Consider the following 25,384-nt stretch of genomic DNA (forward strand, 5'->3'; position numbering starts at 1 on the left):
AAAAAGGTTCAATTAGATGTCCTAATGAGAGAAAAGAAATTTAGCAGGGATCTTTTCATATCAATATCAACAGTTGTTCAAATGCTAATACAGGTTTCTCTTAATGGTTATGAGAATGGTGTTTGCATTAATGGAAAGCAGACACAGTAATCTCAGGTGTGTTCATATTATCATTATTTAGTCTGAGAAATCTATTAAGAGTTAGTCTTAATACAAGTAACTGAAGTTGTTGCCTTCATTAAGGATTTCTGTTCCTGAAATTTGTAATGTACACAGTGAATTAAATATGGCATACATTAGCCGCTGATACAGGAAGACATATTTGAAAGAAACAGGGGAAGTAGAAATGTGGATGGGAAGAGCATTTAGCAGTCTCATCCCTCTGCCATTCCTTCCTTTTGTAGTGAGCCAGCAGGGCGCCTGGTGCCGACAGCCTTGGCAAACAACCTAGAGAGAAAATATGTCTTCTGAAAAGATCACGAAATCTCAAAGACCTCCAGTTCCTTGGTATTTATACAGCATTTGTGGTATTTTCCTCCTTTCTTTTCTTATTTATCCTTAACAGAAGAAACAACAAGTAAATCTGGTGAAAAGCTTCACCAAGAAAATGCTTTCTGAAAGAATTTAAAAGAAGACAAAGGAGTTGCAGGGAGAAGCAGGTTGGCAATGAGGAGCTAGGCGGGGCCTTCGGGAGCGGGAGCAGCACCCACCATCTCACAAATGGCCCTTCTCGGCAACGTTGGGGGATATTTATTCTGGGGAAGTCAGAGAAGCTCCAAAGTGTGGCTTGCAGCGCTTTATCAGCCGACATTTACACAGAAACTCCTGCCTCTGAGCTTCATGTGAAATCTATAGGAGGAGAAGCCCAAGGGACTCTGGCTGTTAGAAAATTTGTCATCCTGCTAGAGAGACCTATAGATTGGTGGTTAACCACATGGATATTGCTGTCAGACCTGGGTTTGAGTCCTGGCCCCATAGCTGGCTCTCTGTGTGACCCTTAGTCATGCTGAGCCTCAGCTTATTTAGCTTTAAATGATGGGTAATAATAATATCCACCTCACAGGTGGAAGTGGGGTGAGAGCATTTGTGTGGAACACCTAGCTCCATTTCTGGCACCTAGGACAACCTCCATACCTGCTAGTTGTTATGTTTGAGTGATCTTCATATTTGTAACAACAGGGATACAATTAAACAAGAGTCCATGCTCTTCAGGAATTAAGGAGAGGCAACCTTCTAGGTTACAGTCAGGAAGGTTCCATTTGCCAGACAACGAATAATCCTTGAGTATTCACTCCGCTGGCCGTTGATACAAAAGTGACCGTGACTTCATCACTGCCTTCAAAAAGCTTAGCAAGGAAGACAGGTATATACACAAACAATGTACAGAATGGGGAGTGTGCTTGGGTTCAAATCCCAGTTTTGTTGTTCATTAGCTGTGTGACCTTGAACAAGATATTTAACCTCTCTGTTCCCAGGTTTTCCTCTATATAAATGACAGTAATAATAGCACTGACATCCAAGAGTTGTGGTGAGGATTAAACTTGTGAATACTGTACAGTATAGCACTTAGAATAATGCTTGGTACTCAATAAATATATATTAGTCATTATTATAATACATTGTGGTAATAGAAATGAGAGATCTGGCAGCTTTTCTCTCCTAATTTCTTTTTTGACATAGAAGTGGTTAGGAAAGGCTTCCTGGTAGAAGTGATGTCTAAAAAATGGCCAGTAAGGAGAGGAGAGAACAGAATCTTAGAGAGAGAGATGGCAGATGCAGAGACCCAAAGGAGGAGGGAGGGAACTGATGTCTTTGAAGTATGGCAATTTGTTCAAAATGGCTGGAGTTTGGACTGTGGGGGGAAGAACAAAGGAAGGAGAAGAGAGGTGAAGTAAGATGAGTGAGAGAGGCCAGGTCAAGAAGGCCTTTGTAAATCATCCCGAGGAGTTTGGACCTTCTGAAAGCCAAAGGGAGCCCTACAGGAGTAATTTGACCAGACAATCAAAAATCCTGGAAACAGATGCCCAGAGGGAGAAAGTGTATAAATAAAGACAGTATTGAGCTGAGAGTTAAGCCTTGGAGAAAGCCCACATTTGGGGGAAGGAGAAAGAAAGGGCACTGGTACCAGAGACCAAGAAGGAATAAATATATTGTGAGAAGAACCAGGTAGCACCATGCTTGGACGCGGAGGGAGGATAGGATTTCAAGTAGGAAGGGTTAAGCAAAGGTAGCGAGTGCTGAGAAGAGATCAAACAAAATAAGGACTGAAAGAAGTTTATTGGTTCTGGCAATTAGGAGGCAACTGGTGACCTTGGAGCTTTAGGGAAGCCTTGGAGCTGGAAACCATATGGCAGGGGGTACAGAGAGCAAGGAGAAAGTCGACTTCCTGGATGACACCTCTGGGTTCTCCAACTTGGCAATAAAAGAAAGAAAAGGATAGAAGTGAGAGTACTTGCAGGGTTTTTAGGAGAGACCCAAGGGATGATTTCAGTGAATAGAGTTTCAAGATTTCGGGGACTAGAGAGAACTGGACGACTGATAGGCTTGGGAGGGAGAGGGGTCCCTCACACATGAGGCTAAGAAGACAGGTTGGATGCAGAGACCATTTTGAGGTTGAGGAAGGAGAAAATTAGGGAATTTTTTTCAAAGGTCTGATAAAGAGAAATATAGAAATGGGAGGCTTCTGTTTTGGAAGGTTTTGAGTTAGCTGATGTGGGAGAAGCTTTAGGGACTTAGAAGTAAATAAAACAATTGCTGAGCACTCGAGAGACTTGTGTGCCTCTTCCACAACAAATTAATGAATTTAATTTTTCTACAAGTCTTCCATAATAGAATGAAAAATTGTGCCTACTTAACTCCTTATGAAACTTCAATTTAATTCTAATTCAGAACTTTAAGAAGCCACTAAACTTTATAATAACAGTTGTTCATAGGCTGAGTGCTGTGGCTCACACCTGTAATCCCAGCACTTTGGGAGGCCAAGGCAGCTGGATCACTTGAGATCAGGAGTTCGAGACCAGGTTGGCCAACATGGCTAAACCCTGTCTCTACAAAAAAATATAAAACTTAGCTGAGTGTGATGGCGGGCGTCTGTAATCCCAGCTACTCGGGAGGCTGAGGCGAAAGAATTGCTTGAACCCAGGAGGCGGAGCTTGCAGTGAGCCAAGATCATACCACTTCACCCCAGCCTGGATGACAGAGCAAGAATCTGTCTCAAAAAAAAAACAAAAAAAAAAAACAAACAGTTGTTCATTGCCCAATCTCTTTAATTATTATACTAAATTTTCCCGCCAAATTTAACCTTACCTTTTAAAAGAATTGCCGAAATAAGTGGTCGTGTTGCCAACACATCCTCTCCTTCTACTTCCAATATTAGTAGCATTTCAGAATTCTTTACTTCTTGAAATGTTTCCTCTGGATTTCCCAAAACATTGGGACACTATAGCCTCTATCACCTACACGTGCTGGAACTATACCTCACACGTGTTTGTGCTGTTCTCACTGCCTCTGAGGCTAACTAACGCCATTGGAGGACTCGTCCTATTCATGGATTTCATCCATGATTCATTTTCCTCATTATATTTTTACCTATTTTCAGCTTTTTGCCTTGTTAATTATGTACATTTGCCATAATTTCACAATGGCATTGTTAAAACATCAGATTGTCCAAAGGGGAAGCTACATGGATGTCATACCATTTAGAACAGAGTTTCTCCTTCAATCACTGATTTTATTTATGAAGTTTAGACCTTAGAATCGCCTCTGTGCAATGTGAGAGTCCCCCCCTAAAACTCTGCAAAGCTTCTTCTGAGTCACGTCATGGCATGCAGGAGTCTCCAAGCGGGAAAGGTTGCTTTGGATGGTTCAGCCAGTTCCATTTCAGTGAAGGGACATCACTTCCCTAAAATGAACCCCCTCTTGGTAAACGTTCTCCATTTTCTAGCAGAGTCAAACCAAACCAGAGAGAGGCACGTTCTGGGAAGTAAGTTCTCCAGTGTTTCTAACCATAAAGCTGGGTTTCTGAAATCCAAGATTACTCCCAGCAGGGAGCCTAAATACAGCCTGAAGCTACAAAAAATAAGTATCCCTATTTTACCTGTGATGTCTATAAATTGTGACCACTTATTTTCATTCAAGAGTCATACTTTGTGCTGAACCATGAAAAGCAAAGCTACATTTAAAATTTTAAACCATAAGCTATTAGAGAAGGGTAAAAGAGTCTCTTTGTGTTAGGATTTCTTCTGTCTGAAGGTAAGAATAGCAGTTGCCATTCTCTGACATAAATAGCTCTCATATAATACCTTTCAGGGAAAAAAATTGCTTTAGGACAAAATAACAGTCACTACTCCTTTTTCCCGTGCATGAACTTTGGAACAGAAAAATAACATTAACAGGTTATTAAACTGTTTGTCACCAAAGAAAAGTAGATGGTATTTTTGTGCCTTGGATAATGTTAAGTGAAGAAAAAAATCATCAAAGGGATCATCTGTACTTGCCCTGCTTTCAAAATTACTTTTCCTCTTTTCAGTGGAATTCACGACTGTTCTTGGTTTTCAGACTTGTGACTTTGTTCATTAGAGCAAATGGTTTAATTTTTATTCCAAACTCTAGATTAAGTTTCAGAGTTCAGCCTGGGAGAAAGGAACTATTGAAAACCTTTTCTGTTTCCTTCTCTTTTTTCTTAAGGGAGGGCTTTGGTTCTCAGAGAATATCAAATTCCGATGTCAGTTTTGAAAATAAGTATCTGTTGTCTCCCCAGATCAAGCTGTGTTTGTCTTATTTGTGCATTTATAGTAAAGTAATCTACAAGTGGTTCCTTGATAAAGTTAACACTTAGTTAATTACCCAGAGCCTTGACATGTCCTATAATTGCCACTTGGCTAACAAACATTTGATACTTGTCTTGGGTAGAATTTGTTGAGGCCTAAAGAAGTAAGCTCTTGATGGATGGGGAACAAACCAAATAAATACAGTATTTTATGTTCTTTTAATTCAGGGCCAAGTGGATTTGGATGAAGTGTTTATTTAGTTTGCTGGCTGTTTCAAGATGCTGTGGCGTATTGATTCCTTTTATTACTAGCAGCCGTTTAACCTGACCTCTTCCAGATCCAGTATTTTAAAAGCCATAAATTTTAACTTTACTTATGAGCAAAGGCTGAAACGCTGTGAAAGCCTTTTTATTAGTCGAGCTCTGCCATTTTCGATGCTCTGGTGTCACCCATGGCAACAATATTTAGGACTTCTTAAATTAGAGTGGCTGCTGGGCTGCTGGGGAGGGGCATAGGCAGCCATAAAATGAAGCCGTAAACATTTCAAGGGTGTAAGATTCCATGACTGTGATAGCAGACAGGTGCAAGAAAGAAGGGGCAGGTCTAAAGACAAAAGGGTTGGGGATGATCATGTTAAATAAACATCTGCTTTAGCATCTCAGGTACTGAAAAGAATTTGAAAATTAGAAACAGAATACCAGGTAATCATAGAGCAAGGTGGAGCCAGGGACCAACTCGAGTGGCCCATCTTGTAGGTCCCGCACTGCCTAAGTCATTGTCTGGTCTTCATATTGCACACAAAAGTTCTCTGAAAAGGAAGTTGAAAGAAAGAGACCTTGTTCCAGTGAACAGTTAGCAAACTAGGGAGATGCGGTATTTCTGTCCCAAAGTCCCAGGCACACCCTTAATCTCTGCAATTGTAACAAACCAGGAAATCCACTTTTTTTCCTAAGTTGGGAAAATATATGCCTCACATCATAGACTGATTTGTACAAAATATAGTAAAAACTTTCCAGAATGTCAGTACTTTACTTTTCTAAGACACTATATAACCTGCACTCAGAAGGCAGGCAACTGTTTTGTATCAATCAGCAAATCAAAACCATTTCATCTTCAAATAGCCCAGTGATGAAACTCCTGGGCAGGTTGTCTACATTAAAAGTACCTATTTTTCCATAAAAAAGAGGAAGAAAAAGAAATTTTATACATGAGTTTACCCCTGAAATGGATGAGTAGATGAGAATGCCTTGTAGTTGAAGAGGAAGACAAAAAGAAACTAATTCTACTTGTGTGGCTTCCTGGTTTTAACTTACACACATCAGTAGCTTTTGTTCACTTTGTTGAAAATTTCCCATTCGTTTTCTAATTATCAAAAATATGTGTTTAAACAAATTATTTTTGTCAACACTAGCCCTCTTTTTATTTGATCATGTGGCAAAACTCTTAATACAGCATTAGGGAGGTATATAAGCAAAGAATGATCATTTCACCATAGGAGAAAAATCCAAGATATAAAAGGATATTGAAAGAATTTAAACAAAAACGTCAACAAAAGAGAGATACTGAATGAAGAGATGTTCCCCCCTTCCTTCACTTTATATTTCTTTGCAGAGAAATTTAATCCAAAATAATCTGTGATTGGACTTGGATTATTATTTCATCTTCCTGGTCTCTTTCTTTTCATTCTTGATAACAGTGTACTTGAGCATCCTTATACTACCTATTGCCAGAAACTGCCCTAGCCTTTTAAGAAGCCAGGTACTCATTAATTCAAGTGATGTTTACAAGTTGGCTCTTAATATTTGTCTCCTCTTCAGGTATTCCAGTGACTTAAATTAATATATATATATATATATTTATATGTGTGTGTATATATATATATTTATGTGTGTATATATATATGTACACACACACATATATATTTAAATTTCTTGCTTTAAATTGTTTCCCCAATCATGTTTCTTAGATTGCTGAAATAGAAGAAACTTTGTTAAGAATTTGAGAAAGTATAAATCAGGGCTGTAACATCAGGATTTTATCTCCTTTCAGTTTTATAAAAATGGCCCAATCTCAATTAGATATAGGTCCCACACTGCCTAAGTCATTGTCTGGTCTTCATATTGCACAGAAAAGTTCTCTGAAAAGGAAGTTGGAGGAAAGAGACCTTGTTCCAGTGAACAATTAGCAAACTGGGGAGATGCAGTATTCCAGAGAACAAAAAGAAGGTTTGGGTTTTATAGTAAAAGTTCCCACCCAGGTTCCCAGTCAGGTCTGTTTATGCAAATGAGAGATTCAAACTTGCTTAGTTCTGACTGATCAATACAGCTGAGCCCTGGTTGGTTGATACAGCAAAATCCTGATTGGCTGAGGCAGGTGAGCTATGATTGATTAGTTCAGGCAAATTCTGAAAGTTCCAGAGTTAAAAAGGTGTGGGGTTTTGGGGAACCCAGAGTAAGAAAGTGTATAAACTCTATTCAGCAAATGGCTGCTCGGCTCTATCTTAAATACAGGCCCAATTAGCCACTCAGAATTCATCTTGAAGGATTGGTTCTTTCAGATTCACATTTGTTCACAATATAAAAACTAAACCCTTCAGAGTGTGAGAATCCTGAGACTATTCCTATGGCTAGAGACTTTTGTCCTAGCAATTCAAGAAGCCAAACTTTTTTTGTTTGTTTGTTTTTGAGACAGTCTCACTGTGTCTCCCAGGCTGGAGTGCAATGGTGCAAACATGGCTCAACTGCAGCCTCAATCCCCTGGGCTCAAGGGTTCCTCCTGCCTCAGCCTCCTGAGTAGCTGGGACCACAGGCATGCATAACCATGCCTGGCTAATTTGTTTTTATTATTTTGTATAGACAGAGTCTCCATTTATTGCCCAGGCTCAAACATTCTTATGAATTCAAGTCCCTAAATGCAATTCAATTCACTAAACAGCAGCATAATGTTTAGTCTTTTCTTTTTCTGTGACCTTATTTGAATCAAAATGGACCTGAACACTTTCATGACCCAAACTATGGTCTGATCAGTATTCTATATCACACTCCTCCTATTGAATAACAGTATGTAGAATTTGAAAATTGTTAAAAATACTTATAGCAAAATATACAAAAACAAAATTTAACCTCTTAATCATTTTTAAGTGTACAGTTCAGTAGTGTTGAATACATTCACATTGTTGTGCAGCCAGCTTTTACTGTACCAGACATGCTAATAAACTCCCCTCTTCCCTGAAGTAAGCCAGCGGCCTTTCCACCCAGAGCAGCTGGTGAATTTGATGATCTTGGGCAGAATGCTCCCCTCTACCCCCACAAGAGGGAAAGCAGCTCTTACCTTGGGGAAGTTACTCAGATTTCTAGAAAAACTTTCTGTAAGGTTGGCTGTCATGGTGTGAATTAAAAGGTTATGTCAGAGGTTAAACTATGCAATTAAATCAAGAAAGCAGATTATTCTAGTAGCTGACATTAACGTTTGAAAAGAGACAGGATTAGCTGTACTTAGTCACATATAAACTGCACAAAGCGAACAAAGGGGAAAAAAATTATTTCACCAAGCTTCCCTTGAAAGAAAATCGTTCCATCTTGCACCTCTAATTTTTCAGCTTAATTCTGTTACTTCATGAGGTTCATTATCCTTTTCCAGATTTGCACACGGTGACTGATGCTCTGTGACGGGTTGTTTTTGTTTTTCTGCTTTAAAAAATATTCCCTCCCTCCCTAAATAATTATGTGCAAATTAACCTTTTCTCTTACTGCAATATTTGTTAGAATAGAATATAGAAAATAGAAATGTGTAAGCAAGACTGTTTAGACAGGAGATAAATTCTTTGAGGCCACAAGGGTATCATTTATTAAATGACTGCTGCAGTCCTCTAAATGGGCCCCTTTTGACCTGAAAGAGTTAATGCTCTATTGAAAGTGGCTGGGTTGTCCCCAGCCTTACTCCCTTGGAAGGCTCTGACCCATTAATGGCAGTAATAATAATAATAGAAAACAATCCTGCTTTGCTTCCATTACTCTGAAACTGTTAATGGTATCCTAATGTTTTTTATTCTTTTAGTGTAACTGAAAACTGACATTCTGCTCAGCTAAAATTTCAAATGTAGTATTTTTTTTTCATTACCATTTTTACATGCCATGCAGGATGCTGAGTAAGGAATAAGGCAGAGGCTTATAATTGGTCTTTTAAATCATCATAAACATTTATTTTTCCCCCCATGGCTATATCTAGTGCCAATAACTCAGTCATCAAATGATGGGAAAAACTATTTAATGATGCATCACAAGCTCCTTCCTAAATTTTTACCCAGAACAAGGCAGGGAATATAAAAATAAGTCACATTGCTCAAAAGTTGATTTTAAAATAAGCACAAAACAGTTATTTTTTTTTTGTGGGAGTATTAGCAGTGAACCAAGTGTTCCTTTCTTTTTTTGATATAAACCCTTTTTAGAAAAGCCTTGTGTTTTTATATTTTTATTGTAAGTAATAATGAAAAGTAAAATAGGACTCTGCAATGTGTGGGGCAGAACTGTGGCTTCTGTTTTGGGAGGCTGACGTTTGTAAAAGGCAGGTAACGATATTACCCCTCTGTGGGACTGTCAAGACAAGGCAAAGCATTTGGCACAGAGACTGTACCATGGGAAGTTCTAAATAAAGATTAGCTATCATTATTATTATTGTTGTTGTTGTTGTTGTTCTGCCAGAGCAAAACATCCATCCCAGTTTAGGGTACTGAGGCAATACCCACTCAGAGCAATTGAATCCTACCTAGGGCATGGTATAGATAGAAGTCCCTGCCTTGCCTATTGTCTGTCCATGTGCATTAGAGTGACTATGTTTGGATCCAGGGTCACTGACTTCAGAGGCCCCTTATTGCCAGTGGGTGTCATAAACCTGTTTATCTGGCCACTAAGGTCCTTGTTGGTCTTTTCCCATTCTCTCTGTTCAACCTCATTCCTATACTCCCAGGCCCCATGAGCACTCTGCAGTGGACACATGGCTGGGCTTGCTGCCCCTTGGCAGGCCGATGTTCTCAGCTCTCGCCCACTCTATCTCCAGGACCATCTCTGTTTGATGCTGCTCATATTCCAAGGATCTATTTCAGCCTAGCATCATCATTTTCTCCTCTGACTTCTGCCACTCCCTCTGTATCTTGCCACATCCCACCTTGTTTGGGATGCTTTTGAGTTTTGCATTTTGACCTTCATGTAGATTGCTTGTTCCTTGAGAGCAGGTGTTCACAAAGAGATACCCATGTTGTCTTTTAATGAGCTGAGTCCACACCCTGCAGATGTGGAGGAAAAGATCCTCCGTTTTAATTAGTAGCAACATATTACATGTATATAGAGTACATTGCAGCTTTGTGAATTTTTTGTACATACATAATTTCATCTTATAATAACAAATGATGGGAAAAACTATTTAATGATGCATCACAAGCTCCTTCCTAAATTTTTACCCAGAACAAGGCAGGGAATATAAAAATATATCACATTGCTCAAAAGTTGATTAAGAACAAAACAGTTTTTTTTTTCTTTTTTGGGGGAGTATTAGCAGTGAACCAAGTGAAACTTCTGAGATTGGCATCCCTGTTAACTTAGACAAGTTACTTTATCTTTGCCTCAATTTTCTCAACTATAAAATGAGGATAATATTAGTGTATACGTCATATAATTACATGAGTTAATAGATATATATAAGAATGTGCCTGGTACAGAGCTAGCTGCTGCTATTTTTATCATCATCATTATCATCATCAATATGATTTTTCCATTATCCCACTTTTACTGATGTAGAAACTGAAGCCCAGATGAGATTAAATAACTTCCTTAGATTCTAAACCTTTCAATTCCAAGTCCCCACTGAACATGCCTCCTATATCAAATCTTTGTTATTAAGCACCCTAGACTGCTTTTAGTCCATCATTTCCTTAGAGTCAATTTACAGAAAAGTTTCTAATTCACAGTTTGTCTGGAAATTTCTGTGAAAGGGAAACTTAAAACAAACACAGTGATAAAACACAAACCCTTCTCCAGAAATAGATACCCTCTTCCTGGGAGACAGGTCTGTCTCCTCCTAAATGAGAGGCCTCTGTTGAGTAGTCATGAGAACACATATGGGAACACCTAGCTCTTAAAAGTGATGTCAGATTTCCTCCAATCTCTCTAAAATTCAGACAACATATTTAATTAATGTCATTGTAGATAGGTTGTTTGAACCCCTGGTCAACCATAGCAAGAATTGATTTTACCTCTCTTTTGAAAGCCATTCTATTTTTCTAAATTGTCTAACCATTGGTAGTATGTCTCTACTTATTACTAATGATCTGAAGAATGGTCCTCTCTTCACAAAGGAGTCAGGGGTCAAGGTGAGCAAACCAATGTAATAAAACTCTTCTTGATGTAGAAGATTTGTCACTTGTAAAATCCATGCAGCCACAGACTAGAACATGCTTGTCTATAAGCTGGTGTCAGACACACTTCTCACTGGTGTGGTCAGCTCTGTACTCACCATTCCTTCACCAGCAATCTGCCCTGTTACTCAAGTGTCTGACCTGAGTAGAAACAACTGGTGGTAACATGGATTGTTATGTGGATGAGAGATTGGAGAATAGAATATGAAGTCAAGACTGTGAGTTACAATGGAAAGAAAACAATTTCAAACTAGTTTTGCAAAGATAATTTCTTGACTCCTGGCAACTAAAATGTTCAGAGGAACATCCTCAAAGAAATGTAGCTGCACCCAGGGTCTCCATGTCAGCAGTACTCTCCCATGCAGTTCTGGTTCCTCTCATCGGACTTGATTCTTACAGAAAAGCAAGATGGCTGCCAGAAGCTCCAGGCTTAGATTCTCCCAGTAACCCCAGTAACAAAGACTGCTCACTCTACCAGGCTTAGTTCTAGTTAGCCCTGTGTGTGTCAGTAGCTGTCCCAGAGCTCACCAGGGGGAAGAAATGCACTGATTAGTCATGTCTGGGTCGTAGGCACACTGAATGAGAGTTGAGGAGGCGTAGTACACCAAGGAAAGCCAGGATGCTCATTTTAGATAGAATAATGGGTGCTGGCTAGGAAACAGAATGGATGTCAGCACTCGGGGGAGAAAAGAGAGACAGTTTAGGATAAGTGGAGAGTTGTGACACTCTTGCTGTTTCTCTGTGCGCTTCTCTGAGGTAGAGTAAAGCAGTGTTTCCATGTACCCTGACATCTCAGTACAACCCAGCAAGAATTTCAGTACAAGAAAGACTGATCATAGAGTTCCCTGAGGGAAGGTTATTAATGGAAGTATCACCTTCTTGTAACCTTGTTTCCCGCTGGCAAAGATTCCTCAGGCTGAGTTATTGGGAAACTCCAGTATGCTGTCAGATTTCACAACAACATTAAGTGGTACTTCCTTTCCATATTTGCCACCTCATTTATTTTGTGTGTCCCCATGTTATTAGTTTTACTGCCCATTAATCATTATATATTACCAAATATAGTAAAGCATGCTTACAAGGAGATAGCAAAGGATCCGGCCATGACAGTCACAATGAAGCCATGCCAGGAGGAAGCCTAGGGGTAGCAGGCAGTGTCCCCTGTCCCGTCCACCCAGACACATAACCCTGAGCACCTCCTGGCTCCCAAGTGCATGAAGATATGTTCCTGCACCCTATCCCTCCTCGTCAGAGAAAAACCTGGGGAAAATAGTTCTGTTCATTTTGAGGACAGATGACTAACCATGCTAAAAATGTATATGAAGAAATGAGAAGAAATTTGAAATTGTAAAAAGAAAGGAAGAGCAAGAGATTTTATTAGCAATGAGTTCCATTGCTGCAAAATATAGCACTCTCTTTCCCTTTAATTTCTTCTATGTGTGTCTTCCATATTATTTTTTCTCTGAATACCAATATCATCAAGGGTTTACTCTGGTAAAAACACTTAATGGCTTTCTATTGTCCCCTAATTTGGGCCTTGCCTTCTTAGCCAGATTTCAAAGCCCTTCATGCCTTTACTTTATCCTTTCTACTCATGTTTATTTCCCACCAATCTCTACCACATTGTTTTTTGTTACTAGTCACTCCATCCTCCCAGTGTCCCCACCCCCCAGTAGACGTGTTTGGACTTTTCCTCATGCCTTTTCCTCTAAGTGGTGTGCCTGTCCACCTCCTACTTCTCTTACCTATATATCATCCATCTTCAAGGATATGACCCACATCATGCATAAAGTCTTACTCAGTGACTTAAAGTCACACTGTGCTTTCTTTTCTCTGACTTCTGCAAGCCTAAAATACGCCAGCCCTTAACTGTGCTCTATGTCAGCATTCTTGGTACGTGGTTTGCAGAGATACCTGCTGGCCAGTGATCCCAAAAGTCCACGACCTTGTCTGATTTGTAATTTTGTTGATGGTGTCATGGGTTAATCTGATGGAGAAGAGTGAAAGAAACTAACTAGTTCTTTACTTGCTGTCCCTGGCATGGTTATTCTCAGGAAATTGTTTTAGCATGTTATTTCTTCATGAAAAATATCTTTGCAAGAAATAAACAAGTTTATTTGGGCTACTAATAGAAGTAAAGGAGATAGAAGATGATTTGAAAAGTGATAAGAAATCTTAGACCAAAAAAAGTAGAAGTTTTCAATAAACAGTGAAAATTCAGAGCTAGTAATGACCCTGTCCTACAATGTATGAATAGGGAAGCAGAAATCCTCTTGCCATTCTGTTGGTTATAGAGAATCCTCCTAATGGGTGTAAATTTTCTTCACCAAAAAAAAATATGATGCTAAGCGGTGACATTTACTGAATATTTGCTGTGTGCCAGGTATCATGTTCAAAGTTCTGTATCAGATAATCTTCCAACTACCCCATAAATGAGGTTCTATCATTATCTTTGTTTTACAGATAAGGAAACTGAGGCACTGAGAGGTAAGAGCCTCACCTAGAGTAACACAAATAGTATATGGGTGGAGCTGCGGCATAAAACTGCTATGGTTGAGTGTGTCCCCAACAAGTTCATGTGCTGGAAACGCAGCTCCCAGTGCAGCAGTGTGGAGAGAGGTGGGACCTTTGGGAGATGACTGAGTCATGAGGCCTCTGCCACCATTAACCCATTCATAAATTAGTGGATTAAACCATTCATGGATTGATGGATTAATGGATTATTGAGGGAGTGAGTTAGTAATCATGAGAATGGTGTGTTATAAAAGCTAGTTTGGCCATCTGTCATGAGCCCCCTCAACGTGTGATGCCCTGTGCTGCCTTGGGACTCTGCAGAGAGTCCCCACCAGCAAGAAGGCCCTTACCAGATGTGGTCCCTAAACCTTGGCCTCCCCAGTCTCTAGAACTAAAAGAAATCAATTTCTTTTCTTTATACATTACCCATTCTCAGGTATTCAGTTATAGCAACAAAAAATGGACTAAGAGAACCCAAGATGTCTAATGTCAGATTGTGCTTGTAATAGCGATTGCTTTAAAGAGTAAATTATGAGTGAATGCCAGAGATGCAATTAATTAGCTGAGTAAACAGGTAACATGGCTACCATTGGAAATATGAATCCAGATAAATCCAGGTGTATGTACGAACAATTTATTTTCTAAAATTTGGGGACTTGTATTCCCCTGAGATGGGTCCTTCTTGAGCTTTAAGGATCTCCTGTACATTCTCTGGTGTTATTAGTTCATGTGTGTTTATCTTTGCTCTACACGTAGACTAGAATGTCTTTGACTAAGCTAGGTGTTTAATCTTTTATTTCTGAGGCAGCAAAGAAAATGGGAGGAATTTCAGCTCAAGGTTTGTCAGACCAGGAAAGCCTCATATAGCATCTGAGTAGCCTTGCCAAGTCAATAGGATGACATTTCCTTGTATGCACTCTCAGGGAACTTAAAATAAGAATTGAAAGAAGGTTGAGTGTTTGTTCTGAAATTTACATGAGATGTAGGACTGAGGCACTGCCTCTCAGGAATGTGAAGGGAAATCACAAAATACCATTGGAAATCCCCTCAATTCACCATAGAGAATACAAAGTTATTGTTTCAAAGAGATAGCCATTTCATCAGTCAAACACCAGATGAAATAGTTGGCTTGTGTTTGAAGATAGTGACACATTGCTATAGACAAAATGTTTGTTTCCCCCCAAAAATCATACATTGAAATCCTATACCACAATATGATGGTATTAGGAGGTAGGGCCTTTGAGAAATTATTAGGTCGTGATGCTGGAACCCTCTTGAATAGGTTTAGTGCTCTTCTAAAAGAGGCCCCAGAAAGCTCTTCCACATGAGAATGTGGCAAGAAGATGGCCATCTGTGAACCAGGAAGTAGGTCCTCAACAGACACTGAATCTGCCTGTGCCTTGATCTTGCACTTCCCAGCCTCCAGAACAGTGGAGAAATACATTTCTGTTGTTTGTAAGCCAGTTTATGAAATTTCATTATAGCTGCCCAAATGGACTAAGACAAAAATTGGTACCAAGAAGTAAAATGACACTATAACAAATACCTAAAAATATGGAAACAGCTTCGAAACTGGGTAATGGGTGGAGGCTGAAAGAGTTTTTAAGTGCATGCTTAAAAAAGCCCACATTGTCATGACTGAACTTTTAAAAGGTGATTCTGGCAAGGGCTCCAAAGAAAAACAAAAACAAACAAAAAAAGCAACAGCAACAACAAAAAACACCAACACCACAAACACCACCATCACAAGAGGAGAGCTGTAAAGAAAGCCTCGATCTCTGAGTCTTCTTAGATGATACCCACATAATCTTGAATAGAACGTTGGTAGAAATATGGATGGTAAAGGCCATTCTTATGAGGTCTCAGATGGAAATGAGGAACATGTTATTCACGGAAACTGGAGAAAAGACCATCCTCGATATAAAGTAGCAAAGAACTTTGCTGAAGTGTGTTGTTCTGGTGTATTATGGAAGGTAGAACTTGTAAGTGATGAAATTGGGTATTTAGCTGAAGCTATTTGTAAGCAAATTTCTCTGATTTCTCTAAAATCCAGATAGCGTATTTAATTAATGTAATTGTAGATAGTTTGTTTGAACCCATAGGCACAGCCTGGCTTTTTCTGACTGCTTATAGTAAAATTCAAGATGAGAAAAATGACCTAAAGATGGAATTGTCCATCAAAAAGGAAGCAGAGCTTAAAGACTTAGGTAATTCTCAGCCTATCCATATTGAAAAGTCTGAAAAAGCCTGTTTGGGAAAGAATACTAAGGATGTGGTCAAACAACTGTTTGATAAGGAGATTAGTATGGATCAGCCATCTCAGCAGAAGCCAGGAGCTATTCTCCAGGACAATGGAAGAATGACTCCGAAGGCAATTCAGTGATCATCAGGACAATCCTTCCTACCAACAGGCCCAGAGTGCAAGGGCCCTGGAGACAGAGTGGTGTCAAAGGAAGGGCTGCTGGTGCCCTCAGGACCTCAGTGCATGCTGCATAGGGCAGCCAAACACCACTGGGTTCTATTCCTTGTGCTGTAGTGTCAAATTGCTTGGACACCCCAGGTAGAGCTCCAGTGGGACCCAGTGTAGCATGGGTCACAGAGGCTATCCCTCCCAAGGGCACAGGCAGCAACTTTGGTGGCATCCACACAATGCCATCTCTGCTGGTGCAGAGAGCTGTAGTAGAGCCCTCATGAATGGGATTAGTTTCCTTATAAAAAAAAGACTCACAGAGAGTTCCCTTGACCCTTCCACCATGTGAGGACACAATGAGAAAACAGGCATCCATGGACCAGGAAGCAGGCCCTCACCAGACACCAAATCTGTCAGCACCTTGATCTTGAACTTCCCAGCCTCCAGAACTGCGAGAAAATTCCATTGTTGATAAGCCACCCAGTCTATGGTATTTTTGTTATAGCAGACCACATTAACTCAGGCACACATGAAAGCTATAAATCTTGAAACACAGGAATCATACTCAGGGTGGTGAGATGCTCAGCATGAGAGAGGCAAGCAAAGACCCACAGAGAACAACTCATTTCTCCAAACTCCTGTTCTCTCCCAGACACACAGTCCCTCAAGGGCACACTGTCATTGAGATGGAAGGTAAGTGAAATTGCTCTCATTAAGTTATTTTATCCTGCCCATCCTCCCACCTTTTTTTCTAGTTTTCTCTCATCATGAACATACAGTTGAATTTGGGTAAGATCAATTGTGTGTGATTAGACTTCACTTTGTACAGGAAAAAAATTTAGTGAACTATAAAGCCACAGAAAATGTTAGTTATAGTCACATTTATCTTCCATTCCTCTTAGGACCAAGCACAGTTATGAGCCACAAAAAATACCCAGTAAATAATTGTCAACAGCTGACTTGATTTTGGCTTGACATTTTAACATTAGATTGAAACCTTGCTTAAAGTGTATTTATAAAGAAATTGTTATTCATATGAACATGAAACTGAAAAACCTCACTTTCTATCAGTTCTGTAAATAACTCAGTTATTGAGAATTGAAATGCTCTTTTTTTTTCAAGTACAATCGGATAGGTATAAAAAGGGGAAAAATACAAAAAATTATAAAAATAGCATTTAACCTTAAAAAATACAGGTGCCCAGGCTATGCAATATGTAAAGATACATTCATATATGTACCCTCCAAGAAATCAATCAAACTTTGACCTTTTATGTTATGCTAATGGTTTTTGAGGAAACATTAAAATTCTTTATATTATGCCTTATTTTGAGAGTACTGTCATATACAACCCACATAAACATACAAACCACTCAACAATCAAAAGCAGAAGAAACATTTACTGTTTTAGCAAGACATACAAAGAGTTAATGGCAAAAGGAAAGAGAGGGAAAAAATCACCGCAATGGTCTGGGTTTAGAATATAAAGCCTGTTACCAAGGTATACAAGGAGGAGCTGGAAGGCAAATAAAGGTGTTCTTGGCAGTAGGTAAAATTAAGACTATTTAAAGCACACATGAGGTGGAAATGGCAGAAAACGTTAATATTACAAAGATAAATTAAGCAAAAGGAACAACTAGTATGAAAAGAAAGGCAAAATACAGAGATGAATGAATAATTATGGGTAGGGCAGTAATTATTAAATCATTGAAAGTATGTAAAAGAACCTAAGGGTTGTATTAACAAAGAAGAGGAAGCTGTATGTGGGCTTTGAGGAAGTGAAGCAATTGTGGACTGTTTCTCCATGTAAAACTTTGTTCAGTCTCACAGCACTGAAGAAAAGGGGCATCCCAGTGTTGTAAGTACCCTTTACCTTCATGTTCCTTTTTTCCTACAACAAATATTTGTGCAGTAGATCTCTGTACTGAGGACAGAAAAATCAATAAGTCTAGGAAAGGTAGGTAACATTTTTTTGATGCTGTATCACAGGTAGGAAAATTTCCCACACTGGTCCATTTATTTGACCCTCAAATGAGTATTCTATTACTTATTTAAATAATAAAGGTAGTGTTTTCCTATAAGTACCCACATGTCTCTTCTGGAGACCAATGCTGTGTACTTAATTTTTCAGTTATTTTCTTGAATGCAGCTTTTTATTTGTTTTTTGTTTGTTCATTTTGTTTTTTTAATCCAGTAGAGTCTGTCTAAGGGAGGAAAGAATGAAAACAAAAGATTAAAACAAACCAGCATGCTGGGAATGGTGTTGTCTGGGATCCTCAGTTGCCCTACCAGAATCTACCCACAGATAAGGTTATATATGTATTTTTAGAAATAGTTTAACCATTAAGTTGAACCATGGAGTATATTTTCTTATCTGTAAGATAGAAGAAAAAAGAAAAAGAAAAATGTCAGAATATTTTTGGGGTAATGAATTCACTATTTGTTACATTTTGGGGACATAATCTGAGTTCAGGAAAGAAACCTAAACAAGACATAAAATTTTGACTATTTGTTTGTGAAAGAAGGAATTTTTAGTAAGGAAAATTAAAGTGTATAGCAATACTTGGCAAACATTTGAACACACTTGAAGGGCCATGCTTATACTCATAATCAAGGAATTTATTTGTTCACATAATCTTCCCATATTTTCTCTGGATAGTTTCACTTTAAAATAAAGTATTTGGAGATAGGGTAGGGGAGATTATGCAAATGTATGAATCTTAATGAGAAGTTCATTATTGAACATTTTGATGTGAATTTCAGGAAATGATAAAAGACCCTGGGATTTGTGAGACTTAAAAGAAAAATTCCACTCTTGGAGAACTTGGAAATTGCCAGTAAAAGAACTGAGACCCAAATGACAGCAGATAATGTAAAGCCAAATTGCATTATGCCCTATGGTAATGAATAGGAAACAGGGCACTGTGATAAGCTTGGAATGATGATCAATATTTGGAACACTGTGATAGGCAAGAAGGTAATTAGGCCCATTATGAACACAGTGAACACAGATAACATGGGAAATTATACATTTGGATATTACAGAGAATTTTTTAAAGGCTAATGGATTTGCAATGATATCAAGTAAAGCATATAAGACATTTTGCCTCTAGGAAATCTACTTAAAAAATCAAACAGAAAATTTTCAGTAAATGTTACCTAAAATGAAAAGACAAAGTGAAATATGTGGGAGAATAAAGTGGTATTGTGACTCCTACTTGGAATTTACAATAATTTTGTATTCAAAGAGTTTTACATTTATTAATTTCACATCACAACTCTCCATGCAGCAGGAAAGGCGTTTCTATTGTGTTTGTCCAAGTTGACTGCTCATAATAAGGCAAGGCCAAATTGATAATAAAAGCAAGCTATCTTGACAAGTTCTCAGCCTTCCCAGGTCTCATGCTGTGACTCCTGGATGGCATTATAATAATCTTGATCCCTAATTTATGATGGGAAACAATCCCTTTATTTTAGAAGGAAGGATTGTAAATTAATTAATTTTCACTAAGTACCGTGAGGGCCATTGATGTTATTGAAATGTACAAATTAATACATTATTTATTGTTAATTTATCATAAGTATTTGTTAATTACAAAGCTCTAGCTGGGAGAAAAACTTGCCATGTATCTGGAAGTGAATATCTTCCCTAAAATAATTTCTTATTTTTTAATATGGATGTATTGGAAGCAATTTCATCAATAATGGAAGATCCAATTACTGGTCTTCTGGATTAAGACATTCTTTTATTGTGAGATTTTTAATGCTAAAGTGGGAAGTTCAAACATTGCCAATTAAATCTCAGACTAATTAGGTGATTATAGCCTAAGGAGAAGGGCAACTAAGACTCCACTATTAATCTATCTTATCACAATGGCCTCTATATGTGATGAACAGATGAACATATATATACCTGTGTCAAAAGAAGAAATGTAAGGCATTGTTTGAAAAAACAATTTAAGGAGTTTAATTGTTTTAAAAAAATTTAAGGAGTTGTTTCCCTTTTTGAATAAAAAGGGAAAGCATTTTTTATGAAGTCCTTTTTAGCTGTTTGTAGAACGCATGATCATATTTAAGAATTCAATGATGGATTGAACCAAATCTAAGATTTCCCTCATTGAAATGTTTAGAGGTGGTACAAAAGTGACTGTGACAGTAATGATCACCATTGCTTTATGAGCACTCACGATGTGCCAGGCACCCTTCTATGCTTTTCTTATCCTCAATATGATAGCTGAGGGAACTGAGGCACAAAGAGGTTATTAACTCAAGAAGTAATTAGCAGGGCAGGGAATGTTTGGATATTCTACAGCCTCCTTTTAATCCTTCAGTATTAACCACTACCCTCTAGACAGTTTTATTCTCAATTATTCAAATCATCTGCCTGTGGAGAAGCAACAGCAGTGCTCAGCTGTAAGGCAAGGGCAGGAATCCAAGACTGAGTCAGAGAAACTGAGGTCCACATCCAAACTATCCTCCAGGAAGGACCTTCTGTTTCATAGCATGTTGAAGTGAGGCTTTCTGTAATACCTGGAAGGCTGGGGCAGCGGTTTCTCAGCATCTTAAGAATCAGTTTCATAGTGGCACCTCTCCAACTAGGTGGTAGCTCTCTCATGGGCCTCTTGCCACCCTTTTTATGCCTACAGGACACATGGGCATTTTGCCTGGCACAGCTTAACTCTTTAGTCTTGGAGTGTGTGTATGTATGTGTGTGTGTGTGTGTGTGTGTGTGTGTGTGTGTGTGTGTGTTCATTCTTTTCATAACGCTGTATTTTTGGGAATGGAGGGTAGTAGGGGATGTATCGGAGGATTGATCTGTGCAGAAGACATGACCCTGAAATTTCCCTCTACTCTATATAGGACCATGTCAAGCTAATCCTTCATTTGGAAACAGATGGAATCTTTAAAAGTGCTATAACATCTTTTTTTTAAAAAAAAAAATCTGTGGCATTTTTTTAATGAGGCCATAATTTTAAGAGAAAATTTGGCACCTGAAATTAAGAATGTTTTTATTATACCACCTTGAGAATAATTTTTATGTGAGATCCTTCTTTTAGCACCCTTGATAATTGTGTGTCATCTGTTTCATGAATCTTGTGTATGTTGAGCTCGTGTTTGTGAGGGGAGGATCCGTTCTTCTCGATCTTAAAGAACATGGACATAGAAGCCACAACCAATATCGCATCAGCTATAGATGAAAATATGAAGAGTCATCATATTTTAGGATAACTTCAATGGGATCAAGTGGCTGAGGTTTTGATTTTGATAAATTACTCACTTGAAAGAGACCTCTTCTTGAGACCCCTGGTTTTAGTGAAAGCCTAGAAAAAAATGTGATTTTTGTAAATGGTGAGGCTAGACATAGACGGTGAATCTTCTCATTTTAAAAGCTGTAAAATTTTCTAGGCACCATCAACCTAAACTGAAATTGGTGAGAGTAGGAGTAGGGAAGAGGGATTGAAAGTGGCAATTTATTGTACTCCACACAATCTTTACAGGGAGGGTATTTTATTCCAAGTGTTTTGTTGGAATTTAACACTGATGCCTGTCAATTGACATTATAATCCCTTACACAGCAGGTAACCTTGACCTTCTGTAGGAGCCCTCAAACATATGAAAGACATGGGGATCCCTGGAGAAGGTCCTTGTCAGAGCCCCCAGTTCAGTCAGTTCACTGTACCTGTAAATCCTTATAAGGACTTTCCTGATTTTGGTTCTCTTCTCTAACATGAGTCCCTACTCTACAGCTACATTCTGTGCATTCTCCAGGAATAAATAGAATTTTTTTTCCAATCCTGAAAACTCCAGAGTCCACATTTACAACCTAAGGACTCAACCACCCTTTTTGCTTTTAATATTACCATGTATTACATCCAATAGAGTTAGGTTGTAATATTGCCCAACATCAGTTAGTACTTCTACTTTGTGACTTCTATTTATATAGAGTGAATTAATTGCCAACTCTATTAATCTTGCAAAATCCATGAATCCTTAATGTTCAGTTTGCTTAGAATGAGGAACAGTGTATTTGTTTCTTCTTAGCTATGACTTCTTGCTGAGCTTCACATAAGCTCCTTTTAGATAATGTGCCTTCTATCTTGGACGATTTATTCACTTTCATGTTCCCTGGAATTTATTGCTAAAGGTTGACGTGAATGCTTACAGTTTGGGCTCTAATGTAATCTCCTGAATGGCAACTAATAAATAAAAGATGGTTACTATTGCTGACAGAGAATCAGGGCTTTCTCAGATAGTTTTCATCTTCATGTTTTCACCAAACTTCATGTCAGACATCCCTAGGGGCTGATATTATAAAATATTTTCGGTAAACTCCAAAGCTTTTACTATTGCTTCTATACCCCCAAACCTCTGTGATGCCTTTTGTTTTCTTGTCAGAAATGATCTTATTCAATTTCTGTTTCTTCAACTTATCTTCCTTCCTGGGAATATAAAAAATATGCCTCTTTCTGGATTTAATAGTGACATATCCTCAGTATTTATGACTTGCAAGTAACACCTGAAATTTGTCTCTGAAATTTTTTGTATTTTTTTTTGCTTAGTCTTATCTCTGTTGCATTTATTGAATATACTCTGTTGAATTTACTGAATACTGAATTGCACTTACCCTACATTAATAGCCAATAGGGTCTATAAAATGTAGTGTTTATTGTCATCCTGTATATTGTTCAAAGTGCAAAGTTGTCTCCTATAAGTTAATGATGAAACTATAACGCAACATCCAATTTTTGCAGTTTGCCTACTTGACGAGGCTCCAGGGTTAATCTAGCCTAATATTCTTATTTTAGAAATGAGGACAATGTAGGGCAGTTTAAGTTGTTTGACCATAATCAAATAGAGGGTGCAGAGCAAATACATCTTTAGACAGTAAAGTACATGGTACACAGCAGAAAAGCTGGAACTAGGCTGCCTCGGCCCAGCTCCTGGTTTGGATGCTTATTAAGTGTTTAACTTTAGACAAGTTATGTCAATGCTGTGTGCCTCAATTTCTGAATCTGTAAAATGGGGCTAAAAGTAGTACCAGTAGCACAACTATAAGGATTATAGTAAGTTACTGTGGGTGAGGCATTTAGAATAGTGCTTAACACAGACTAAGCACTCCATGCATTATTAGCTATTACGATTATTCATTATGTCGACTATTTTTAACACGTTCGGATCATAGGTAAAGGTGTGTATTGCTGTTTCACTTCACATGGGTATATATATACATCAGGGCTTTTTTGTACTTCTTTTGTATTCCTTAATGCTGTGTGCAGCTGCTAGTAGTAGTGTTCATAGTGGCAGTGATAATAGCAAAAATAGTGATGATAGTAATAAAAGGTAGTGCCGTTTATTGAGCCTTGCTAGGTGCTAGACATTGAAGTAGGTACTTTACATACATAATTCTTAATAGGTACTCTTGTCTATTGATAAATGACACAGTCGTTTTTTCCCAGAAATGCAAGTAGACTTCATGACAGTAGTCTCCTTCGTAACTGGAAAGGAACATGAGCTGTGGCCCTGGTGGAAAAGCTTTGACTGTAGAGACAAGAGCCCTGATAGAATTCCTTCCATCTTAAAGATAATCCTTGTGCTGCTAATATTTATATAACCTAATCCTGTTATTGATAATTGAGAGACTAGCTGGGGGTGGGAATGGAGGTCAAGGAATGGAGTGGGAGGGGGCAGGTAGAGGGCAAGGCAAACCGCACAAATGAAAAACATTATATACCAGAAAAGCAGTGATTCAAATTCAGTTGTGCTCTATATTTTCTGTTTTATAATTTTATATTGCATTAAAAGGTTGCCCCTTTTCTAGATACCAAATAGGAATACATTCAGAACTATAGCATCGACACAGAAAAGTTGTTTTCTTTCTTGCTTTGCTTGCTTGATTGATTGATTAAATAAATTGCAGTTACCATACATTAATAGCCAATAGGGTAAGGTAAAGTGTTTAATTAGAAAAATCACCGTCACTTCAATGTTCTTTTATTTCCATGCCCAGTATGTTCCTTACTAATCATATGAGCAACCATGGCAATGATAAAAGCTGTCAGGTGTGGGAGTGCTAGGATGATACTGCAAGAGAAGCTCTTGTCATGTTAGGTGCTTGGTATGTTTGTGTGTGTGTCTGTGAGTATGCATGTGTGTATGTGGGTATTCTCACATATGTGAAATCACTCTCATTCACATACATAGTCTCTATAAATAGCTACAGCCTTTCAAATTCATAGGTGTGTGTGTATATGCCTATAGACACACATGCATATACACTTCTGCATAGAGAGAAATGTACCTATAGTCATATTAAATTTTATCACAGCTTTAGAAAAGGAAACAGAGGCTCAGAGAAGTCAAACCACTTGTTCGAGGTTACAAAAGGTGGCAAAGCTGGAGTATAACCCCAACTCCCACCCACTTAACACCCCTTTTTTGGGATGTCCAGACAGAAATATTCTTAGAACAATAGCATTACACCACACTGCCCCATTAGAAGAGGGGTGACCTTTTGCCCTTTCTTTTCCAGAATCTCCAAGCAAAGATTTTGGTCCAACTCTGGGTTTGAAAAAGTCCAGCTCCTTGGAGAGTCTGCAGACTGCAGTGGCCGAGGTCAGGAAGAATGACCTTCCCTTTCACAGGCCCCGGCCACACATGGTTCGAGGCCGAGGCTGCAATGAGAGCTTTAGAGCAGCCATTGACAAATCCTACGATGGACCTGAAGAAATAGAAGCTGGTAGGACAATATGCTTCCTTAAATGGCTTCTTCATCTCATTATTATTATCGGCAAATCATGGGCAAGAATGTGTGCTCAACTACAGAAAAAAATGATTTAAGGATCACAATTATATTTTTGATATTAAAAGTAATTCATTTTCCTGATATGTTTTGCCCTTTGGCTTAATGAACATGCAATTGGAGAACACAATATGCAATTTATTTTACAGTGCAAGGCTAAAGAAATGTTCTCCTTCACTTTTCTACAAGGACCAACTGTCATTTACCCTTAGGGTAGGAGCACTAAGTATGCATTTCTTGACATTCTCATTCGAGTCATTAGAGGCAGCATCAATCCAAGGACTCTGACTGCATTAATTGGGTAGAAGCAGTTGGGATATTTTGTACTCAAAACTCTCTCCTCACCCTGTTTGTTTCCCAGCATGCAGGCTTTCTGAGCTGATCAAGGTTAACAAGGCAGCTTTCAGAGAGATTAGTGCTTGAACACATATCAAGCCTTTCATACCACCAGCTAAGCAACCGGTTGTCCCCACTCCCAGCATC

General features: G+C 38.6%; 1 protein-coding gene across 3 annotated transcripts in view; it reads left to right on the plus strand.

Annotated features, from left to right (window-relative positions):
- Window positions 1-25,384, plus strand: part of PARD3B (par-3 family cell polarity regulator beta) — a 1,074,947-nt gene that overhangs the window by 720,189 nt on the left and 329,374 nt on the right. For all 3 annotated transcript variants that reach the window (XM_003820781.6, XM_034954909.4, XM_008974231.5), the window contains one exon: window positions 24,632-24,838. In XM_003820781.6, the coding sequence (XP_003820829.3) occupies window positions 24,632-24,838 (207 nt within the window). The remainder of the gene's footprint in view (window positions 1-24,631; window positions 24,839-25,384) is intronic.

This window comes from Pan paniscus, chromosome 13 (assembly GCF_029289425.2).
Source record: "Pan paniscus chromosome 13, NHGRI_mPanPan1-v2.0_pri, whole genome shotgun sequence".
NCBI classification, from domain to species: domain Eukaryota; kingdom Metazoa; phylum Chordata; class Mammalia; order Primates; family Hominidae; genus Pan; species Pan paniscus.